This window comes from Anneissia japonica, unplaced genomic scaffold, assembly GCF_011630105.1.
Source record: "Anneissia japonica isolate Jap-2015-1 unplaced genomic scaffold, ASM1163010v1 scaffold3434_len466720_cov178, whole genome shotgun sequence".
Taxonomy (NCBI): Eukaryota; Metazoa; Echinodermata; class Crinoidea; order Comatulida; family Comatulidae; genus Anneissia; species Anneissia japonica.
Genome location: NW_022718341.1, coordinates 427,497 through 448,536, shown reverse-complemented (window position 1 = coordinate 448,536; position 21,040 = coordinate 427,497). Strand labels below are relative to the sequence as shown.

The following is a 21,040-nucleotide window of genomic DNA, read 5'->3' as shown; positions in this document are numbered from 1 at the left end:
CTGTTACTAATTCTGATTTACTAGTTTCATTTTAAATATAATTTGATACGATTATTATTATTTCGTCAAACACAAAATTTTATGTAAGCAGTTTTGAATACAATGTCGTTCAAAACTCATTATAATAAATTATATATTTAATGTACAGTATAATATAACGCACCAAACACATATAAATTCTTCAAAATTCTTTTACAAAGAATGCCTGGAAGTTTGTGGAAAAACTTGATTGATGGTTGCCCAAAACTCAGTTCGAGAATAGGTACAGATAAGTTGAAATTGTTACTAGTTCATATTATAATATTGATGGTGGTAATCGTGGTATTTAAAAAAAAAACCCTGACAACTTGTACAGTTGTTTCAGTATGTACCTGAAGCAATAGATTTTTTTGTATCTTTTAATAATCATAGAAAGAGGTGATCGATTTATAGTTAGACTTGGCTACCTAACAGTTCTCTAAAGTTCATTCCTGATTTATTGATCCTGACAAACATAAACCAGGAAACATGTACAGTTGTTTCGGTAAGTACACCTGAAGCAATAGTTTTGTTTTCTCTCTTTTAATACAAAGAGGTGATCGATTTATAGTTAGACTTGGCTCCCAAACAGTTCACTAAAGTTTGTTGCAGATTTATTGATCCTGACAAACAAAAACCTGGCAACATGTACAATTGTTTTGGTATGTACACTGGTGTACGTACAGTCAACATGTCATAGCAACATGGTGATGATTCTTATAGGGCCTGTCTGGCACACAGTGATCTGTTGTCTCATGTACATCATCTGACGACTTTATCATTGCCTGCTGGGTATCAATATGAAGTACACCATGTACACTGCCAGTTGATTAAGGCAAAAGCTGTGGTCTTGCAGTACTGTATGTATTCAACTGGGCTGTCAAATAAGTTCAATAGCAGAACAACCACCTTAACAAAGCAGAGAGAACAAAAATAAAATATAAGTTTACATTTTTATTAAATAAATATGTACATACCACACTATACAGTATATTGCTTTTTATGTTTGTATACTTTTTTTTACTGTACTGTAATTTCGTAACAATAATAACGATTAAAACGATGATGGTGATCATAATATTAAAGAGTAAATAAGAACACAGGGAAAAAATAAAAAGAAGAAAAAATTTTAGCCACAGTTGGAAATCTATATAATTATGTAAAAGAGTTATAACTGAGAAAATCAGAAGTCTCTAAGTGATAAACATTTAAGTTAAAACAAAAAATAAGAATTGATTGGTTTCATGTAGATAGTACTACTGTATACCACTGATTAGTATAAGCACTGGTTAATGTATCAATGAATAAACTACTTATAGATGGTATACAGTATAATCAGGTCAATGGTATAATAAAAAGTATTAAATGATAGTAAGCCTAGATTGTGAAAATTACTGTACCAATTTAATGACCAAATAAGCACCATGCACTTATCAAATTTGTTGACACTTTAGTACTGCACATATTCAATAGAGGCACCTACAAACTACTGAATTTTTCAAATAATACCGTGTTGGCCCATCTGTCATTATTTATTATTTAATTGCTTACTGTTGTGAAAATAAAAAAGCACCTGTGCTGTAATGTTGATGTTAAACGACAAAGAAAAACTGTAAGGCGAGACTTTTATTATACTTTGCTTAGCGAACCCGCTGCCTGCCCACCAATAATGATGATTGATTTCGAATAAAAATAAAATTTTACTTTTTGCAAATCAGCACACCTTCCTTAAAAAAAATTAAAATTACAGAAAACACTAGAAGCTTTTCATTGTTTTTATTATGCCCACCACTGCCTTGAAATCTGCAAAAAATAATAATGTATATTTCTTCCTAATTAAATAAATTTAAATCATTTAACCATCCCATTACTACAATGTTTACATTCACCAAAAAAATTTCATTTTTATTTTCTCCATTTGGATGTTTTTGGCAAAACTATTTGCTAAATAAAAAAACAGAAGTTTTTTTTAATTTTTATTTTTTCCCCTCCTCCGACAATCTCTAAAAAAATAAGTTCGCGAAACAAGGAATAAATACAAAGTCTTGCCTTATGTCGGATATGAATATGAAAACCTACCACTACTATAATTATTTCTCCAATATTTTTTGATAATAATCAGGGTGTTTTCACAGACTACACTTTTCTTTTTCTAAATATTCCATAATACCAAAGCAATGTTGTGGCTATGGACAAACTATACCTGAAACAAGAATTAAAGACAAAATAAGAGGAATTTTCTGCTAAATTAAACCTAGAACTGGTAAGTAGAAGAGGTGCAGTTTATAACAGTTATGCCATTCTTCTTTGAACAACATGCTGGTTCCCTCATTAAGCAAGTAAACAAGTGATAGTAGAGGGTGTTTCATTTTAATAATACATTGTTAGGGCACAATTACTTTAAAAATACATACATAAATATTTTCAACAGTCAATAATAATATAACACAAAAACGAACGATACAAAGGCATGAACATCCACTTTTTACATCTCATACCTGCATTGTAAGTATTATCTCATGCTCCATAAATATGGTTTAGAAAAAATAGAATGTTTAGGTTGATTATGTCCAAAAATTCATAAAAATGAAGTGAATTCATCATTAAATATAACACTGAGCGCAATACAACTGGGTAATAAAAACTAACATAGAGTGCACATTATTGCAGGACATATTGTAGAGGGTTCTATATTGAGTGAATAATCTATAGAGGGTGCTGTTACAAAATATAGTCCAGTAACATTCTGTATTTATTTTGAATTCCATCTTAAAATTATAGATAGTGACATAACAGGGGAAGAGTGCGGTGGTGACTAATCAAGGGGATGCACCTTCATTCCCCTTCCTTGGATCCACCAATGGTATCTGACACACTATTCCTATTTTATTCTTTGAAATGCATTAACAGAACATTCACCAACTAGGTACCTATTTACATACTTATAGGTGGAATAAAACAAACACTTTAATACAATTGCTTAAAACTGTTGAAATACATACCATTTTATAATATATTGAAGATGTTCATTACGCAGTTTAACACGTGTCTGACCACCAATTGGCCCTCCAGGAACACTGCTTTCTGCAAGAATATACAGGAAGAAACATAAAGAGGCACAAAAATCTTCCCTTAAATTTCATGGCAATAAATAAAATATATTTAATAACAGAAATTAAAATCAAATACAAAATGAAAACACTAAAACATCTATACTAAAATTATGGTATATGAGCAATGTATTAAAGTTTTTTTTAATAGTTTCCTTGGTTAATACTAGCATGGGGGTAGGCTGGGGGTGCTGCCATGGAGGTGGGGGATGTTGCAGCCATGGCGGTAAATTAATTGGTTAAAAAACTAAAATTAAAACTGTTAGTTCTGCATTCTAAATTTTCGCAGCCTAGGGGCCTCTGACTAGAAGCTATTTTACTTTTAGGTACAGCATATAGAAGAAATGTATAGCTATAATGCTTTTAATTCAATTTATGTTTACCCCTAATTTTTGGAATATTGTAAGAAGTCTTGACGTTAATATTTTTCAAGATAACATATCCTGCAGAAATATTTATTATTAGTATTTGTTTGTGACTTCAAAAGATAAAATTAATATAATAATTACGAACCAAGATCATTGTTAATTAATATAGGCACCGCCCCTACATATGCCGCCATAGCCTCATGATCACGAAAGTGACAGCGATTATTTTTCTCATCATTATTTGGCATAAATGGTGCTCTCTGTAAATTGAAGAAATAAAATTGAAGCATTAATGGAGATTAGCCCTAAAAGATTGTTGCTCTTTTTTTGTCAAAAACTGGATAGAGGAGGGTGGGAACATTTTTTTTAAAATTTTTTCGGTATCACAATTTTAAGGTAAAGTTGGTAAAACATCACTAAAAACCACACAGACAGTAATACACGTGGCATGGCACTGACATTTTTATCCAAGGCTGGATAATAAATTCATGATGTCATACATTAATCAGAACACATTTGATAATCCTTATTCACAATTACAGTTAAATACAATGGTATACAAATTTATTGAAAAAATTTAGTACAGTATATCAAATCAAAAGGTAAATTAAGCACTAAATTGTATTAGTCCAAATTTGATCAAAACTCAATCCTTGTTTCTTGGAAGATAATTTTTTTTTATATTAATATTAATTTACTGTATCTATGACTAATTTAGAATTGTATAACAAATTACCTTTTCGGTTGACCTGACAAAACCGACCACCTCCACCTCATCAAATATTTGTCCACCTGACCTTGTTTCTGGGTTTACTCGATTCCGGGGAACCCACCCTCGATTCACCAAAATTGTTGTCCTAATTGTTTTTTAAATGCCATAGAATTCAGTTAATAATAATCAATCATTCACATGAACATTATGTACATTTATTATTTCTCAGATGAGTTTTTCCTTAACATCAAACTTCACACTGTATGTAATCCAGTTAAATGTTACAATGTTAAATCCATTCACATAGCAAGCAGCTAATATTAGCATTGTTCCCTCAAAATATGCAGGCAAATATCTATTTGAAAAGGGATATAGTGAATAAAGATAGCGATTGGTGACATTTAAGAATATTCATGCAACAATTAACATACCCTAATTCTGTGCAATGAAATGGAGTAATCACTTGTACTCCAGATTCACCATGAGAAGAAAATATTCCCCCTCCTGGGTTCTCACTTGATGTGCAATTCAGCTGCCTCGGCATCAAGTACACCTCACTAGAATGATCAAATGTACCTCTTACTTTCACTCTGCAACACTCCAACTCTTTCAGTTCTGCATGGCTGAAAATGATAACAGGTAATGAATTTAATGGGAAAACGAAAAGGTTTCCTCAACATCATGGAGCAGATGGGAGGAAATGTAAGTAAATATTAGTAGCATATATACTGATTTATCACGAAATATATAATGTATATCATAATAATTATACCAAGTTTAAATATACCTATAATAAAAGATTTCTAGCTTGTGTCAAGCAAAGGCAGATTCAAAATTGATCAAAGGAGAGTGGAGTTCCAACATTTTCAGAATAGATAAGTGGGTAGTGCTTATTTTAATACATAATATCAATATGCATTGAAATGTTTAAATTTTGTGACAAAATTGGAGGGGGGGGGGTGTGTCCGCCCCACAGGATTGGCATCTGTCAAGAATATCTCTGTTTTTCGTGTGCAATAATTGTATTTGTTGGATGCATAGGAACAAAAAAAAAACAAAAAAAAAAAACAAAAAACAATATAATAATCTACACAATAGTGTGTGGAGCACAAACTATGAGGTCTCTTTGTGAATAGTAAACAGGAAGCTTAGTTGTATCGGTGTGTCTACTGACGAGAAAGAACCGTTCTTAAGAGCAGTTGTTTTTTAAGAATGGTTCTCTGCGGCATTTGAAACGGGGCCCACAAAAAAGAACCACTCTTTTGGGTGTCCAAAATATTGTTTTTAAAGCTTTTACTTTAAAGGTAATTTTTCAGTCATTTAAAAAAAAAAAAATTTGCCCAATATCGACTACACACAACCATTTCATGTGGAGTCAAAATCCAGTTGCGACGCGTTCCTTACCAATAAAAGGAGAACCGTTTCTTTTTTCTAGTTTCTATCTAAATTTTCAGTAGGAACACACCATGCAAATTTATATAAGTTGAACTTGCCTAAGTCTATTGCCAAAATAGCATTGAAAAATTATTCGACTTCGCTAAAATTTAACTTGCAGATCGTTAATTAATGGAGAACACAACAATTTGGCATGTAAGTAAGATCGACTTAGAAATTATTTGAGTTAGGTAAAGTTGACTTAGGAAAGTTTTATTCTATGTATAAGAATCAACAAAGAGTCATCAAATAATACAATTATTATGTTTACTTTAAAGGCAGGGGAACAAGTGTAGCTGTAGTTTTTGCCTGCAATTCTTCAATTAGGCCTAGCTTCCACTTTCTCCTTTGAACTTGCCATGTCCCCAAGCAAAACGTTATAACAGGAATACCAAGCAGTAAATTCCCATATGTTGGCTGACCCTTGCCACTGGATTTACTTTCTTTCGAATAGCATCGGCCACCATGGGATCGCATGTTTACAGCCACCTAGGAAACAAAATATCATATAGAAAACGCAACCAAAAATATTGTTTAAATTATTGAATATGATAATACAGCACTATTATTGAATAAGAATGATTATGAATTCATAAAAGTATGACATTAGTAGAGGGCCTGACTAAGATTTATGCACTTCATTTAGGAGAGAATATCTCAACTGTTATAGACTAATATGAACCCTAGAAACAACATGGGATGTGTGCCAAAATCCCTATCCGGGAGGAACAGCCCGAAAATGATCACACCCATTTTTAAATCGCCACGCCCCTTTTTCTACCTGGCATTGTGACGACACGACTGTGGTACTCTATGTGATCACCATACAATTTGTGTATTATGTCAAATAATAAAATAAAGTAATAAAATACACAGAGATAAACGAGAAAACATTAAAAATACAAACAAAAATAAATTCTTATATTAATATTACAGTATATAATTATTAACCAATTATCTAATTTTAGGTGTTTTTTATTTTAATATATATATTTTTCTTTTTAATATCGAGTCCCAATGTTGAAAGTAGACCCCCTCCCCCAACCAACTACCCCAAAACTATTGAATCTGCACCCTTATTCACAAATCTTTCAACTGGGCCTATGGTGTTAGTTAGACAATTAGTATTAAATTGTCTTCACGATAGAATCATTTTAAAATTCCAAATCAGTCCAAAAATCTCAAGATTTAATAGAAAGTTAACAAAAATACCAAGGTGTTATTAAAAAGAGCAATGGTCACACTATCTGTACTGTACTTTTACCTTTAAATTAGTGCGCCGCCAATAGTCCAGAACACTTTTTATGGACTAGTTTACTACAAATCATCGAATTACAAATAACTGTTCTAATCAACATGACTGAAATGTAATTTATATTATTTGTAAACACCACAAGCTGATTTATACAAAAACAACAACAAAAAGCTAAAAAAAAATATTATATTTTTTATCATGGCTCTTTTTATAGATATTGGACGTTGAATTCTTTCCTATGTGTACCCGCTGTATATATGGTATAGTCCTAAATTCTTCCACTTCCTGTGGAATAAATAGGTATGAAAAAGCAGAGCACACCAAAGAGTGCAGGCATTTGGCTGTTTAGTGATGAACTGAGGCGTGCAGATCCTGTATGAAAACAAAGCTGAAATTTAGACGTGCAAGATGGAGTTATTGCTGTTTATTACACTATTAAGCTCTCTGACAAGTTCACTTTGCCAGCAGCAATCCAGTGTCCTTACTCCGCCTTATTTTAACATTGCAGAAGGAAAATCTATTGAAGCAACATCGACATGTGGAGATGAAGGAGAACCAGAGCGTTATTGTAAACTGGCAGGAAATACAGGCGTAAACAGTTTTCGCTACCATGAACAAGACATCGTGGATGGCCAGTACTGTGACTATTGTGACTCGCAAGATTCACTTCGGGCTCATCCTGCTGAATACGCTATTGACGGTACTGAGAAATGGTGGCAAAGCCCTCCACTCTCTCGATCTTTTGATTACAGTAAAGTCAATATCACTATTGATCTCGGACAAGTAAGAAAACTACCTCAGATGTTGATATTTTTGTAGAATCTTTTTTTTGTCAGTCTAGTGTGGCTAATGTTACAACAGTCTTAAATTAAAGCCCCATTCCCGGCAAAATTTCACTAAAAACTGACTTTTTTAAGAAAATATGCATTTGCATTACTCCAATTATTATAAATCATGGAAAAATATTGGCATGAATTTTAGATTTACCCAAAAGAATAACAAAATTGAGAAATACAGACTATTTCTCATAACGCCGTGGCTAGAGATACGGTACCAACCATATTTCTACTTCGTCTTGCTAAAGGTACGGTAAATAGCATTACGTCAGCATCACCCAATAAAGAGCCACAATGTGCGTTACGTCATTTTTTGAAGACTGGCATTGCAGATCACCCGCGATGAGCGGTGAAACGAGAATGATGTACAGTTCTGGGAATCTAGAACATCAAAAAGTACAATATTGTTTGACTTATTAGTACTGTTATCGATAAATAGGCTTATGGTTCCATTTAGTAAAGAGTTTCATTTAGCTAGGCCTATGTATAACCATTATCAAACAAGGACTGATTCCACCAAACTCTTGGCATGCCTCTATAGGCCTTGCTTAAATTCTTCGCTTGGCGAAAAATCTAAGCAAGCCTGCTCGGCCTTGTTTGGATTCTGCTTTTCACGGCAGCTGCTCTGATGACACTGATCTGAGTGGCATAGGCCTATATCAGTCATAAACTTAGCCTAGTTCCTCCGTCATCATACCGTCTGAACTTCATAATCCCTACATCCCAAGTTTTAGTCCAAGAAGTTCGAAATTATACCACGCTTTACAATCCCACCAAAATATTCATACAATTTGAATGCACAAAACTTTTCGTAGGGCTAGACTTCGTCACTGTTATGGTACAGAATCTAGGCCTAGATCGAGAGAATGTTTCCCCTTTGTGATTATTACAATTGAGTCAAATTTTTCCAATAATTTTGATGCAGACCTTGATACTGTCATAGAAAAATGAGGCGTGTTGTGGCAAAATGGCTAAGTTGTAGCAAAAATTAAAATTCAAGATATTGGTATTTTCAGACACCTGAGTATTTGATCTTTAAAATGAGGGGTCATTTATTGAAATTGGACATTTCAAGCCTAAGTTATTGGAAAATGAAAGTACAGCACTCTTAGACTTTAGAGTCAATATAAACATGATTTTGAGTAATTTCCTTTCAAAGTTAATTGTGCATACATTGTTTAATAGAATTAACTATCAAAATAACATTAAATAAATTGATTTGTTGACCACTTTCAGAACTAATACTTTGGGACATGATTAACAAGACAATATCACTGTTGATTTGTAGCGAAAAACAAATTTGGATTTTTTGGCAATTTTTTGAGCTCCCATATTTTCAAGATCATTTACTCAATACTGGCCTGTGCGACAACTTAACCATTTTGCCACGACAGGCCTCAAATAGGCGTACCACTCAATAATAAAGTCATGTCATTATATAGCCTTATCAAGCAAAGCATCGTTCATCCTCAGGACTTAGGCCAAGGCACATGTATACACGTATACACACACTGCTAGTCTTTGGTATATTTAATCTATTTATATGACAACACTTGCAATAAAAAATTGAATATACTGTAAACAAGAGAATTCATACAGGCCTACTATTACTATAAAGTAGAACCATACGCCTATTTAAGGATGACAGTAAAGTCAAACAGTATTGTACTTTTGATGTTCTAATTTCCCAATACTGTACAATGATCGTTCTCCTTCCACCGCTCATTGCGGGTGATATGCAATGCCAGTCTTCAAAAAATGACGTCATGCACATTGCGGCACTTTATTGGGTGATGCTTACGTAATGCCATTTACTGTACCTTTAGCAAGACTAAGTAGAAATATGGTACCGTATCTCTAGCCACTGCGTTCTCATAAAATATTACCATTTTCTCGACGAATTCATCGTTACTAGGCAAATTCAGAGGTTGTTGATCGCATCCACTGGAATACTCACTTTTATGTATACTTTATATAGTCAATAAAGTGCACCCTCTCTAATGAGATTAGTTTTTGTACTTCGCATCTCGCACACTGCGGTCGTTCGATTAGGCTGAGATATGTTCGTTTAAGTGTCGAAATCTCAGTCAGAATCAGTTTTTTAACAAATTTGAAATAATTCCTATGAAAAATTATATTTCACAAGTGTCAATACTAGCAACGGAAAATATCATGTCGGCCGTTTTTATGTGTAATAACAGAACCTAAATATAGGTAAGGCTAGGCCTAGCCTAGCAGCGTTGGATAGGCTAATGTTTTCGGCGTCTACGATATTTCTTCTCACGATCTATCGCAAAATCAAACATGAAAAATTCATCCGCATTTATTTTTTGTGTGGAACACAAAAAAAAATCAAATTTCAAATTTCTTTTTTTACGTTTTTTTCATTCTTAGGCATGTCTGAATTCAGTTAAACTAGCAATTCCGTATTAATATAAATCTTTATAACATTATACAAAAATTAGATTTTTCTTAACAACTGAAATTTTGCCGGGAATGGGGCTTTAATTCAGAGTGATGTTACTGTCTGTAGGATTGGATTATGACAATAACATTCAATCAGGATTCATTTAAACATAGATAATAAATAGCAGAAGATAGAGCACTTCCCAATCCGTTCAGAATGCATTGTGGGGGCACGGAGAGCAATTTTACCCCGTCCGCTCGGCGGCGCTATCAATAATAAAGGCACCGCTCAGGTTTGTGTGTTTCCTGTAGTTTCTCCACTTAGTCAAATAGTCAAATTTTACCCCGCTCGCAGGAGGGCGGATGTTCCATCAATTTTAATGCAAATACACGGAACAGCTCATTCCTCTGTTATAAGTTCTTTGATTTAAATAAATAACACCTGCGCTCTCACGCATGTGTGAGTCGCGCATGAGCAGCCACTTGTCTTGTGCCTAGTATTATTGGCGAAGCCTACCCTCTAGGCCCTAGCTAGAGTATATCTCCTACATCGTAAAAGATAAAATGTATTGGTCAAATATACGCTATAATTCAAGGCATTCTATTTCGTGATTATTACATGGGATCCTACTGTAAAACTGTAACAACGGGGTAATCCCTTTTTGGCCAAGTTCATGGAATGGAGGCCTACAGCACGTCACATCGAGGCGACTGCCATTCATTGCGGCTGCAAAGTTGAACTTGGAACTGCTTGTTGTAGGATTCCCTTGACAAATTGAAATTAATATAAAATATTTTTGCTGTTCCCATAGTCTTATACTTTTTTTTAAAGTCAATGTGCATATTCATATTGTCAGTATCAGTATTGGATATTTCGAAAACATAAAATACAAAGTGTTTCATACATCACAGCCAAACTTTTTCTACACTGAGACTATAAATGCATCCAATTAATGGATGGGTAAGGGCTGTGGCTCATAATAAACCCCCCCATGCCAAATAATAAAAAATAGATTTCTGCACTGAGAAACTATAAATGCATAGCTACTGTAATCCATGGATGAGGGCTTTAGCTAATAATAAACCCCCCCCCCCCCCCAAAAAAAAAAAAAAAAAAATTTATAATAGGCCAATTGTATCAAATATCAATCAACAAGGATTTATATGGCGGTACCGTAATATCCACGGCAAAATGCAATGTTCAGTGGCACTATGAAAATGGCATTACAGTACTCCAAATGCACATATATCTACTATCTATGCTTGAAAAGATTTTTATAAAAAAAAAATGATACTGTATGCTATATACTAGACATTTTAAACCTCAAATGTTAAGAAGTGGGACACATTTATTTAATGGGTGGGATGGGAGGCATACTCATACATAGGTGTTGATCGGTGTGAGACACCACCGTCTCCCACATTTAAAAGTGGGGGATGAGATATCAACTGTTTACCTTCCACTATTCACCAATTCTTCTACCTACAAAGCGAGTGAAAAGAACCATCTGAATTTACTTTATAATCAACCACTGGGTTTGTCAGTATTCTTCATTCCAGCAAGAATTTGATAAGAAAATTCCAAGTTGCGATGAGGCAACAACAGCAAGACCACCACACGTGACACCTACTACGATATCTGTAAAATACTTTTTATGAAGTTAAACCAAATGTCTTCTAGTAAAACAAAAAAAACGTCTTAACAAGCCTGTAGTGGCAGAATCGTCCGCCCTCCTAAATTTCTCGAAATTATAAAATAAAATTGAAAACAAATTATATTCGCTTGAAGTCCGAGAGTGCCATTTCCAGCCACCTGCATGTGGCAATATCATGAATTTTCTATACAGTACCCCTCCATTGTACTGCAAGTGTGTGTGTTTGATAGTGGACTCAATTGTGTGGGGAATACTGTTGAAACCCACAAACTCGACCCAGTACCGGTAGCCACCACAGGCGTAGCCAAAACTGCTGGCTTACGATGCTCAGCCTGCCATGCTGAGATGATAACGAATCGAGACGGCGGCCACATTACACAAATTTCACACCGTGAAGCCTCATTGCATGAGCGGCAAGAAAGGCATAACTCTCGATGGTTATCAATCTTGGGGCTAGGTTTAGGACCCCTACAGAGGGAACACTCTGACTAATAGACATCTCACTATGAATCCAAGTTCTGATACAAACAATCCAAAAACACACAAATCGAGGTGTAGTATTCCAATCGATGTATCAAAAAAGAATAAGGAAGAAGCATTGTTGCGGGGTCGCTTGTGCTTGGTGCCAGGGTCAACTGTTCCATTTTGTTTTCAACTGGTGTTCTCATGTTTGATAAAGAATAGGCATTTAGTCGGTTTATCCAGGTAAGTATTCACGAAGTAGACTGATTTACTTTACACAGTAGATAAAAATCAAGACTATTCGAAAATGTGAAATAATTTTAATGAATTATGCAGAGTCAACTTGGGGGGAGTTTTTCAGTCTCAAATGTTTAACTAAAAGCCTATAATTTTGTTATCTGTAAATTTTGTTTGACCTTCAAAAAACTTCTGTGTTCATTTTCAGTATTCCTGAGTATTCCTGAAGTTCGAAATACATTAAAACTTGCGTAGAGTCGACTTTGCCTTGAAGTCGAATAATTTCTAAGTTGATCTTACTTTACAGACCAAATTCTCCATAAATTAACGTTAGTCGAAAAGCCAAACAATTTTTCAATGCCAAATTTGGATTCGACTTAAGCCTTGTTTCCATAAAATTCGCTACACACTATCACCAACTCCTATGGTGACGCTAATTGGTCAGTTGGATCCCGATTGCATTGGGGACAGCTACACAGTGCAAGGATTGCAGTGAAAACGCTGATGACCAACTGTGTAGTCATTCTATGGAAAATACTGTAGGCTTAAAAAGCAAGTTCAACTGTATTATAGAATCAATGGTATCACTTTCTTCCGAGTTTGTTTTATCTTAAGGCGGCTTTTTGGCTTTTTCTCATGTTGATTGTTTTTTTCATTGTGCTATCTTTTTTAGTTTCTTGTATATGTTTTTTGAAGAATATGAAATGAAATGTCTTGTACAGTATAATATATTTTATGCTTAATATTGAAAATTGGCCAAAATCTTTTCATGCAGTAAGCTGGTTGAAATTCTTTTCTGAAAGTTACTTAGTCTTGGATTTGCTTTTTTAAGGGCATACAAAAAGTAATACAGGAATAGTTTGGAAACAGAACGGAAGTCTGTTTTGTCTGCTGCCTGTTACCCAGTCAAATTCTAGTCTGCAGCCTTTCCTGCCATTGTTAAAGAAACAAATTAGGTGTGAATTTAATTCTACACCATGACAATGATACAGTACTTTGACAGCAAAAAAAAAACCAAAAAAAAAAAAACCAAAAAACCCTTTTGATTTACTATAGATTTGACCATAAATATTTATTAATTCTGTAATAATACAAATTATGCAATATAAATATTATTTTTGCAATAAACCATTCCACTCGCGTCGTCGCCAATTTTTGTTAGGATCTTTGGACACTTCTGTAAATTAGTCAACCAGAACAAAGTGCAACTTTGTCTACTTCCTGGGTAGTTAGTATGCCTTATGCACAGACATAGGCGTCGGCATTATGCACAGACTAAACACATTAAGTCCCACAACAACAACAAGAAAGGAACCTAATGTAAACAAAGACTGCTATAATAGCAGTTTGATCAAATATTTAGTATTTATCAATGCTAAAGGAGGTGATGGAAATTGGAATTAATTATAAAGCAGTTCATCATACACTAGAGGAAAATTATTATTAGTGCATTAAAAAATTTCACTTCATTAAAAGCTTTTTTCATGAATTTAGTCTACTGTATACACTAGAACCTTTTACAGTACTTAAGTGTATTATATAAAATTGTGCCACCATCAGTGTACCTCCCATATTATTTTCCTGTATACTCAAACCACAGGCCTACTCAACCTATTTGCATTTTTTTTGTAATTTAATTAGGTTAATTTTGTTTGTAATTGTACAGTAGTTGTAACTATTTGTGCTGTATGTATATCATTGCAATTTAACTTAACCATATTCTTGACAAAATAAGACAAATTCTTGAATTGAATTTTGATTTTCAGGGCCCTACTGTAAGGTCAAGTCACAGATGTTATTCTGATCAGTGGGTGGTTGAAAGCTTATTAACTGATTTTGTATGGTGGCCCATAAGTGCCATGGCAAATAAAATAAAACATCGCATGGCAAATACGGTAGTTTGAAACACCACGGCAATTAAGTTGCGGCAAATTTCGATTAAAACATCACAGCAAGTTTAGTTTGGAGAACAGATTAAGGAAGAGGGCATCACTTATGAGGGCATCATTGATGTCCTCGTTTTACATTTTTCCATTCCCGGTGAAATCTACCCTTTTCGCTGACAAGGGGCCTAGGCTTCCCGATGGAAAATATTCATAAATAACAAGGACTAGTTTTTTACACACCAAACAATTTTAAGGGTAAATTAGATTTTTGCCAAATTTTACGCAAGCTAGTAATTTAACTGTAGGCCTACCCAACATATTTCCCTTTACACCTCTCTTTTTCAGGGTTCCTAAAAAAGAAATTCATGATTGATCCCAATGAAGCTGTTTTGTGTTAATACCATAGATGGACAATTCAAAATTATAGTTTTCTGGTGTTCTGAATGAATTCTGTACATTATTGCCAAAAAAAAAATCTTATAATTTTGCCTATACACTTTGAGGTCAAATTCCTTGCATGCTATAGACAGAATCAGATAGCATTCCTCCCTTGCCTCAAGCCAGTGCATTCCATAAGCATGAAGACATTTAGCATTGCAAATAATTCAACTAACAGATAACAACTGTTCTGGAAATGCTCTCCACCTGGTGTATTATAACCTAAAGTAGCCTCACCCAAAATAAGTTGGGTCTGTTCATATTTACTATTTAGGCGATAATCGTTACTCCTGATACAAATAACTGTGTGCCCTGTTAAAACCTGAAAGAAAAAAAAACAACACTATACCAATATGGGTGATAAGACACTGCTTGTTTCTACTGACGAGAAAGAACTGCTCTGTATAAGAACCACCCTTTTTGGTTCTGCGCAAGGCGTTGACCCTAGAGCCTCACTGCTGTTCTTGTTCTTGTTACCAAAAAGCGTCCAGCGTCGCCAGTTTTAAACATACGTGCAGAAAATTTTGTACACATAAAACTAGACGTAATTTCCAAAAAGGATTCATCGCCCTTTTTTAAGTTGGACCCCAGGGTTCCCCCCTATACCTACAACAAAACAAACTGGTTTCAGTAAGGACTGTACATTACTTCCATTATCACTAATAGGGCACATCGCATGGATGATGGTGCGGTTGGTTAAGGATGCTTTCTACAGTAAAGAACTTGAGGTTGTGAGATCGAATTGCATCTTGGTATTCAATTTTTTTTTCAATTTTAAGAAATTTTATTTTAAAAAATTATAGGATATTTTAATTTTGTACAAATGAACGTTGTAAGTAATATTTAATATTCATCCTAATTATTAAAAAATTTCTATCTTATAGCTCTTCGAAAAACCCCAATATAATAACTATAATCTTGAGCGTGGAGGAATGCGCAGACTGGTGAGCGGTCGCTTTTGTTAAGAACAGTTCTTTGTGGCAGTAGAAACGGGGCCCACAAAAAAGAAATGTTCTTTTTGGCGTCCCAAAAAATGGTCTTAATTTTATAACTATTATTAAAACATTTATATAATATAGTACAGCAGTACTGTACAGGTACCGTATATTAATGTACTGCATTAGGGAGGATTATATTACATACTGTAATTACACCAATGTACACTTTTTTTTTATAAGAACCAGTGTTCTTATTTTTTTGCCGATTTCAGGCTCAAAATGTTCTTATTTTATTCTTATTTTTACACACATAAAAACATTTAAGAATTACTGTGCAGTACTGTATGTGACTAGCTTTATAGTTTTTTAAATGAAAACCTCATTTGACATTTTACCTTTGCCTTAATTTCTTAATATTTTTTAAGCAATTTCAGTCCCATGTTCTTATTTAAATTCAAATTTAAATAATAAACATTATTTATTCCAAATCAAATCAAACAATAAAATCCTAAAAACCTAAAAACATTTAAATAAACAGATTTAGTTGAAATGAAGAGGGCTGATGTGCTAAAAAAAAAACAAAAACAATTTTCACTTGAAACTGGTTGCGAGCATGCCCTAAATGTGTTCTTATAGTTGTAGATATATTTCTTTTTATATCTACTTTTACCCCCTGTTGAATGGACATATAACATTAATTAACGATTTGTAGATTTACACAAGTGATTCTAATAAATTTCTGACTGATATTCAGATGCATTGCATGTATGGGGTAGACCAATGGTTTAATTAACCCTCACTTTCCTGATCAGCAATGGAAACTTGCCACTGCTTGCTTCAAAGCTGTTTACATTTAAACTCAAGGCCAACTTGTTCAAACCAGCATCATCCAATTAGGTGCTAGGGGATTGGGTTTTGCCCTTCAAAAAGGTTTTAGTCAACATTTCAAGGTGATGGTGAGTTGGGGATGATGGTTACAGGAGCATGTAAACTTCATCAAGTTCTACTGAAAACATTGTTTTATGGTTTAAATATACATGTATTAAGCAAATATTTGTTTATTATTTTTATAAATGAAACCTGTGGCTTGTAAGAGTGCACATTCTTGATTCTAATTTTATTACTCATCAGTGGCTGTTCAGCATCTGGATAAGTTCACACCAGGGTAACCACAACTTGTCTGGAAAGATGTAATGGGTTCTTTATAGTGCACATGCACCAATGTGTACACTGGGCCTACAGTTTATAGTTTTTATAGACTTGTTTCATCAGCAAAAGCATTGACACATGAGTATGATGTGTTTTTGTCTAAATATTTATTGATTTTAATTGTTTCTTTTGTTTGGTGGTTATTGGTATGTTTATTAGCGATTTTTTTAGTTAAAACTTTTTTTGGTCACATCACGATACATAAACTCAGAATTCGAACGTGTAAAAAGGCATTGAAATACGTCATAGAATTGGGGTCCTTCGTGGCCCTTGGTCACCAGCGTCTTTAGCCCCTAAAGGGCCTCTGCCCGGGGGCCTCTGGGCCCCCCTTCGCTACACGACTGATATGGTTGTAGTTTACGACGCCCCTGCCATTCAACTCGCCTGTTTCATACCCCACATCAAACTTCAAAGGGCCGATCAAGACCAGGTGCTGGGGATTGGGCTTAGTGGGAAGTGATGGTTGGATACTGTATTGTAGCTAGACACCCGGGCCTCCAGTGGGGTCCTGGGGAAGTGTTCTAGTGGGGGAGGGAAGGGGCAGACCAACCCCTGTAAGTTCCAGTGTTCTAGTCTTTTATTGTGACACATACAGTATTTAATTATTTTAATCATTAGTGGTTTTACAGTATTTCCACATTGTGTATGGTTTGTTCATCATAAAAAGTGTTTCAAATTACCTGTAATCATAAGCCCGCTAATATTTTGCGCAAACTAAAATCCATTAAAATAAAAAAAAAAAAATCATTCTACTGGTTAGTTCATGTTTTTAAGACATGCTACTGTAATCTACAGTAGTCTCTTTTGTGCAAGCAGAACATACAAGATAACCTCATTTTTATGTATCTCGGTTCAACAAAACCTCAGTTTTATGTACGCCTTGTATGGACGATACATTACTTGTAATACTTGTAAGATGAACGAAAATCATCATTTTGACCTTTGACCCTTGACCATGAAAACATTCAAAAACCTTATTTTGACCTTTGATCTTTGCATTGACCTACAGTAAGTTGTACATCTTCAGTGCACGATTAACTAAAAATTCTTATTACTCATCAATAGTGGACGCTGCGCAAGTTGAGGTGTACAGTAGGCCTACTACTCAGGTGCCATTGGGTTTACATGAAATAAGTGTTTGCTCCTAAGTGTGGCATATGAATGTAATTGAAAAATAAATATCGTAAGCTTGCTTTCTGTAATCTTTCCTTGTAATCCATCTTGCATTTTATGATTGTTATTCTTGTTGTGCAGCTTTTCAATGTGGCGTATGTTATCATCAAGTTTGCAAACTCTCCAAGACCGGGTGTGTGGGTTCTAGAAAAATCAGTTGATTATGGAGAGAGCTATGAACCTTGGCAATACTTTGCAGATACTCCTAGCGATTGCTTCAACTTTTTTGGTATAGATTCTGATGACCAACTTACTTCTGATGATGATGTTATTTGTACAACTGAATACTCTGCAATTGTGCCGCTTGAGGATGGAGAGGTAAATTTTTAATGATGTTTGATACCCAATATGATGATGAGGATGATAATGACAATAATGATGATAATGATAATAATAATAATAAACCTAAGAAATTATAATAAAATTATTTTAACCCCCCCTTACATGAACAACATGAGCTATTAATTTTCAATAAATCACAGATCAAGAAAAATCTTTAATTCGCTGCCCGATATTTTCTGAGCTAATGAAGTACAGTATACAAATTGATATTCCATTTAAGATTTAGGTTACAATATATTTTTAATTGTGGTACAGGTATTTAGATATAAACATTTGGTTGATTTGCAGATTGTTGTGTCGCTTATAAATGGGCGCCCAGGAGCCAGAACTTTTTATGACTCTCCGGTCCTCCAAGAATTTACAAGTGCCACAAATGTTCGTCTTCGCCTCATACAAACCAAAACACTTCTTGGTCATCTGATGGCAAAACAGCAACAGGATCCAACTGTAACCAGGAGATACTTCTACAGTATTAAAGATATTTCGATTGGTGGACGTTGTGTATGCAATGGACATGCCAACTCCTGCGATACCCCAGTTCCGGGAAATCCAGAACGGTCCATGTGTACGTGTTCCCACAATACCTGTGGTGCAGAATGTGAGCAGTGTTGTCCTGGCTTTGTTCAGAAGGAATGGAGACCAGCGTCGCCAGAGAGTGCCAATGAATGTGAACGTAAGAACATCTTTAAATTAATAATGATTTTGTTTCTAGTCTTCTTTAAATTGACAAGTTGTGGTAGGCAAGAACTTGTGAGGGTATACTAATAGCAGTAGGGTTTATGAAAGTATAAAAAGTACCATATATTAAAATACTTAAAATAGCAAATTACGATTGAAAATCTAATTATACGTGCAACACATACAATCTTTGTTTTACGGATTGTCCGTAACATGCAAATTTACTACTACTGCAATGAAGCTACTAAATGTTAGTATGAATGAATGCAATTTTAAATGTGGGGAAATAAGATTTTGATGCTCATAATATGGTATTTGGAAGATTACTGTAGCCCTACATTTGCCTCCGTTTTTAGCCAGGTAGATGCTGTATCAAGACCATAAAAAGCAGCAAAATGTAGGAATTCCAACGGTAGAATAGGGGGGGGGGTGTTGGGGTGGACATACAAAGATAGTCCAAATATCTTCTCAAACTCGGGGATCACCTTTTACACAGGAATACTATACAGTAAGACTCTGTCTAGTTATGGTTAACATTCTGTCACAGTGTTTATTTTTTTTTATTTCAACAATATTTAAAGTGAGAGACCCTTTCCAGCACAGCTGATACGTAGGGGCCCAATTTGACAACTCAAAAATGATAGACAAAAAGAGAAAATAAAGTAAAGTTTTAGTTTTACAAGCCCTGAACTCTCCACATCATTTCTCATTATGGTTTTAGAAATGTGTTAAAATATGCATTATTGTACTTTCAACAGCATGTAACTGCTATGGACATTCTAACGAATGTGTGTATGATGAAGGGGTAGCATTACGTTCCGAGTCGATTGATATCCACGGTAACTATTCGGGAGGAGGAGTTTGTACCAACTGTAGGGTAAGTAACTATAGTTTTAAAAGATAGGTCATAAATGCCAGCAAAGTCTGTCTTAAAGGAGCTGCCAGCTTTATTATAAAGCTGTTTGATTTGTGGCAGCTTCTTGCTTCCTGAGTTTAAAACATAAAAATCTCCTATTCAGGGCAACAGCAGACATATTTTGGCTGAACGTTAAGGCCTTTCTTGAACATAGGTACATTCTACTTCAGCAACCTTTGTATTATATATATTATATTATATATTCATCTGTATTATTACTGACAGTTTTTAATATCAATGTGGTTAGTAATTCAACACTCTGTATATCCTGAGTGCTGCTGGCATCCTCTTCTTTATCTGTCATAGGTCTGAAGTAATTCGTTCTTCATCATTAGACAGCGTACTACTGTGCTATTCAAAGTTGGCATTAGCCTATGCGTTATTTTAGTGTAATAGCAGAGATTCCAAGTCTCCCGAAAATCGCGGGTTTTCTTCAGATTTTTGAGGCCGCCTCCCGCCCTCCCGATTTTTATTAATATCTCCCGATTTTTTAAAATATCCTGAAAAATTCACGAAAAATGTGATTTCCACAATGTCATAGAGCAATGAAACAAAATTTCTTATCTTAAGCCAATATACTATGGCGCTCGCTCAGCCATAAAATGTCATAAATAAGGCCAGGGAGTTGTTATTTAAGTTGTTTATCAAAATAACAACTCCAGGGCAAGGCAGCTAGGCCTAGATCCGTGGTAGAACCGCCTTGTTTATCCTCCATGTTACATCTTTTGATCCAGCGCCGACCTCATTCAATGAGATGGCTGTCAGTTGAGTAAATAAGTTTCAACAAATTAACGAAATCAGAAATCACATGGGAATGGATGGGGCCCCAAGTTTTCGTCGCGAAGATTTGGAACAGAATCGGTGCATAAAAAATACTTTTTCTTTCAAGTAAGCTTCAGTTCTTTAATAACAATACTAAAAAAAATTATAGTTAATAGGTTTTGGTACTAAGCATTCTTGCGAAAAA

The 21,040-nt window shown here is 34.6% G+C and overlaps 2 protein-coding genes across 2 annotated transcripts in view; one reads left to right on the top strand and one right to left on the bottom strand.

Moving 5' to 3' along the window:
- Positions 1-16: 16 nt before the first annotated feature.
- Positions 17-6,122, bottom strand: LOC117110537 (surfeit locus protein 1-like). The gene is made up of 7 exons (XM_033253284.1): positions 5,914-6,122; positions 4,640-4,831; positions 4,233-4,353; positions 3,642-3,756; positions 3,021-3,102; positions 2,098-2,221; positions 17-927 (listed from the first exon to the last, which is right to left on the bottom strand). Exons 1-6 carry the CDS (start codon positions 6,117-6,119, stop codon positions 2,155-2,157), a joined length of 783 nt encoding a protein of 260 aa, XP_033109175.1. The 5' UTR covers positions 6,120-6,122; the 3' UTR covers positions 17-927; positions 2,098-2,154.
- A 1,085-nt stretch (positions 6,123-7,207) lies between these two features.
- LOC117110529 (laminin subunit alpha-like) overlaps positions 7,208-21,040 on the top strand; it is an 89,312-nt gene continuing 75,479 nt past the window's right edge. The window contains exons 1-4 of the mRNA XM_033253276.1: positions 7,208-7,680; positions 18,219-18,455; positions 18,768-19,152; positions 19,916-20,034. Coding sequence (XP_033109167.1) covers positions 7,306-7,680; positions 18,219-18,455; positions 18,768-19,152; positions 19,916-20,034 — 1,116 coding nt within the window. The 5' untranslated portion in view covers positions 7,208-7,305. The remainder of the gene's footprint in view (positions 7,681-18,218; positions 18,456-18,767; positions 19,153-19,915; positions 20,035-21,040) is intronic.

What these genes read in the sequence shown, in the direction of transcription:
- LOC117110537 (XM_033253284.1), bottom strand. Translation starts at nt 6,119, where the DNA reads ATGCGATCCCATGGTGGCCGATGCTATTCGAAAGAAAGTAAATCCAGT. An exon ending in CTTGTTCCCCTGCCTTTAAA is followed by an intron (nt 4,832 to 5,913) that starts GTAAACATAATA and finishes TATCATTTTCAG; the next exon opens with CCATGCAGAACTGAAAGAGT. An exon ending in CTTCAATATATTATAAAATG is followed by an intron (nt 2,222 to 3,020) that starts GTATGTATTTCA and finishes TTCTTGTTTCAG; the next exon opens with GTATAGTTTGTCCATAGCCA.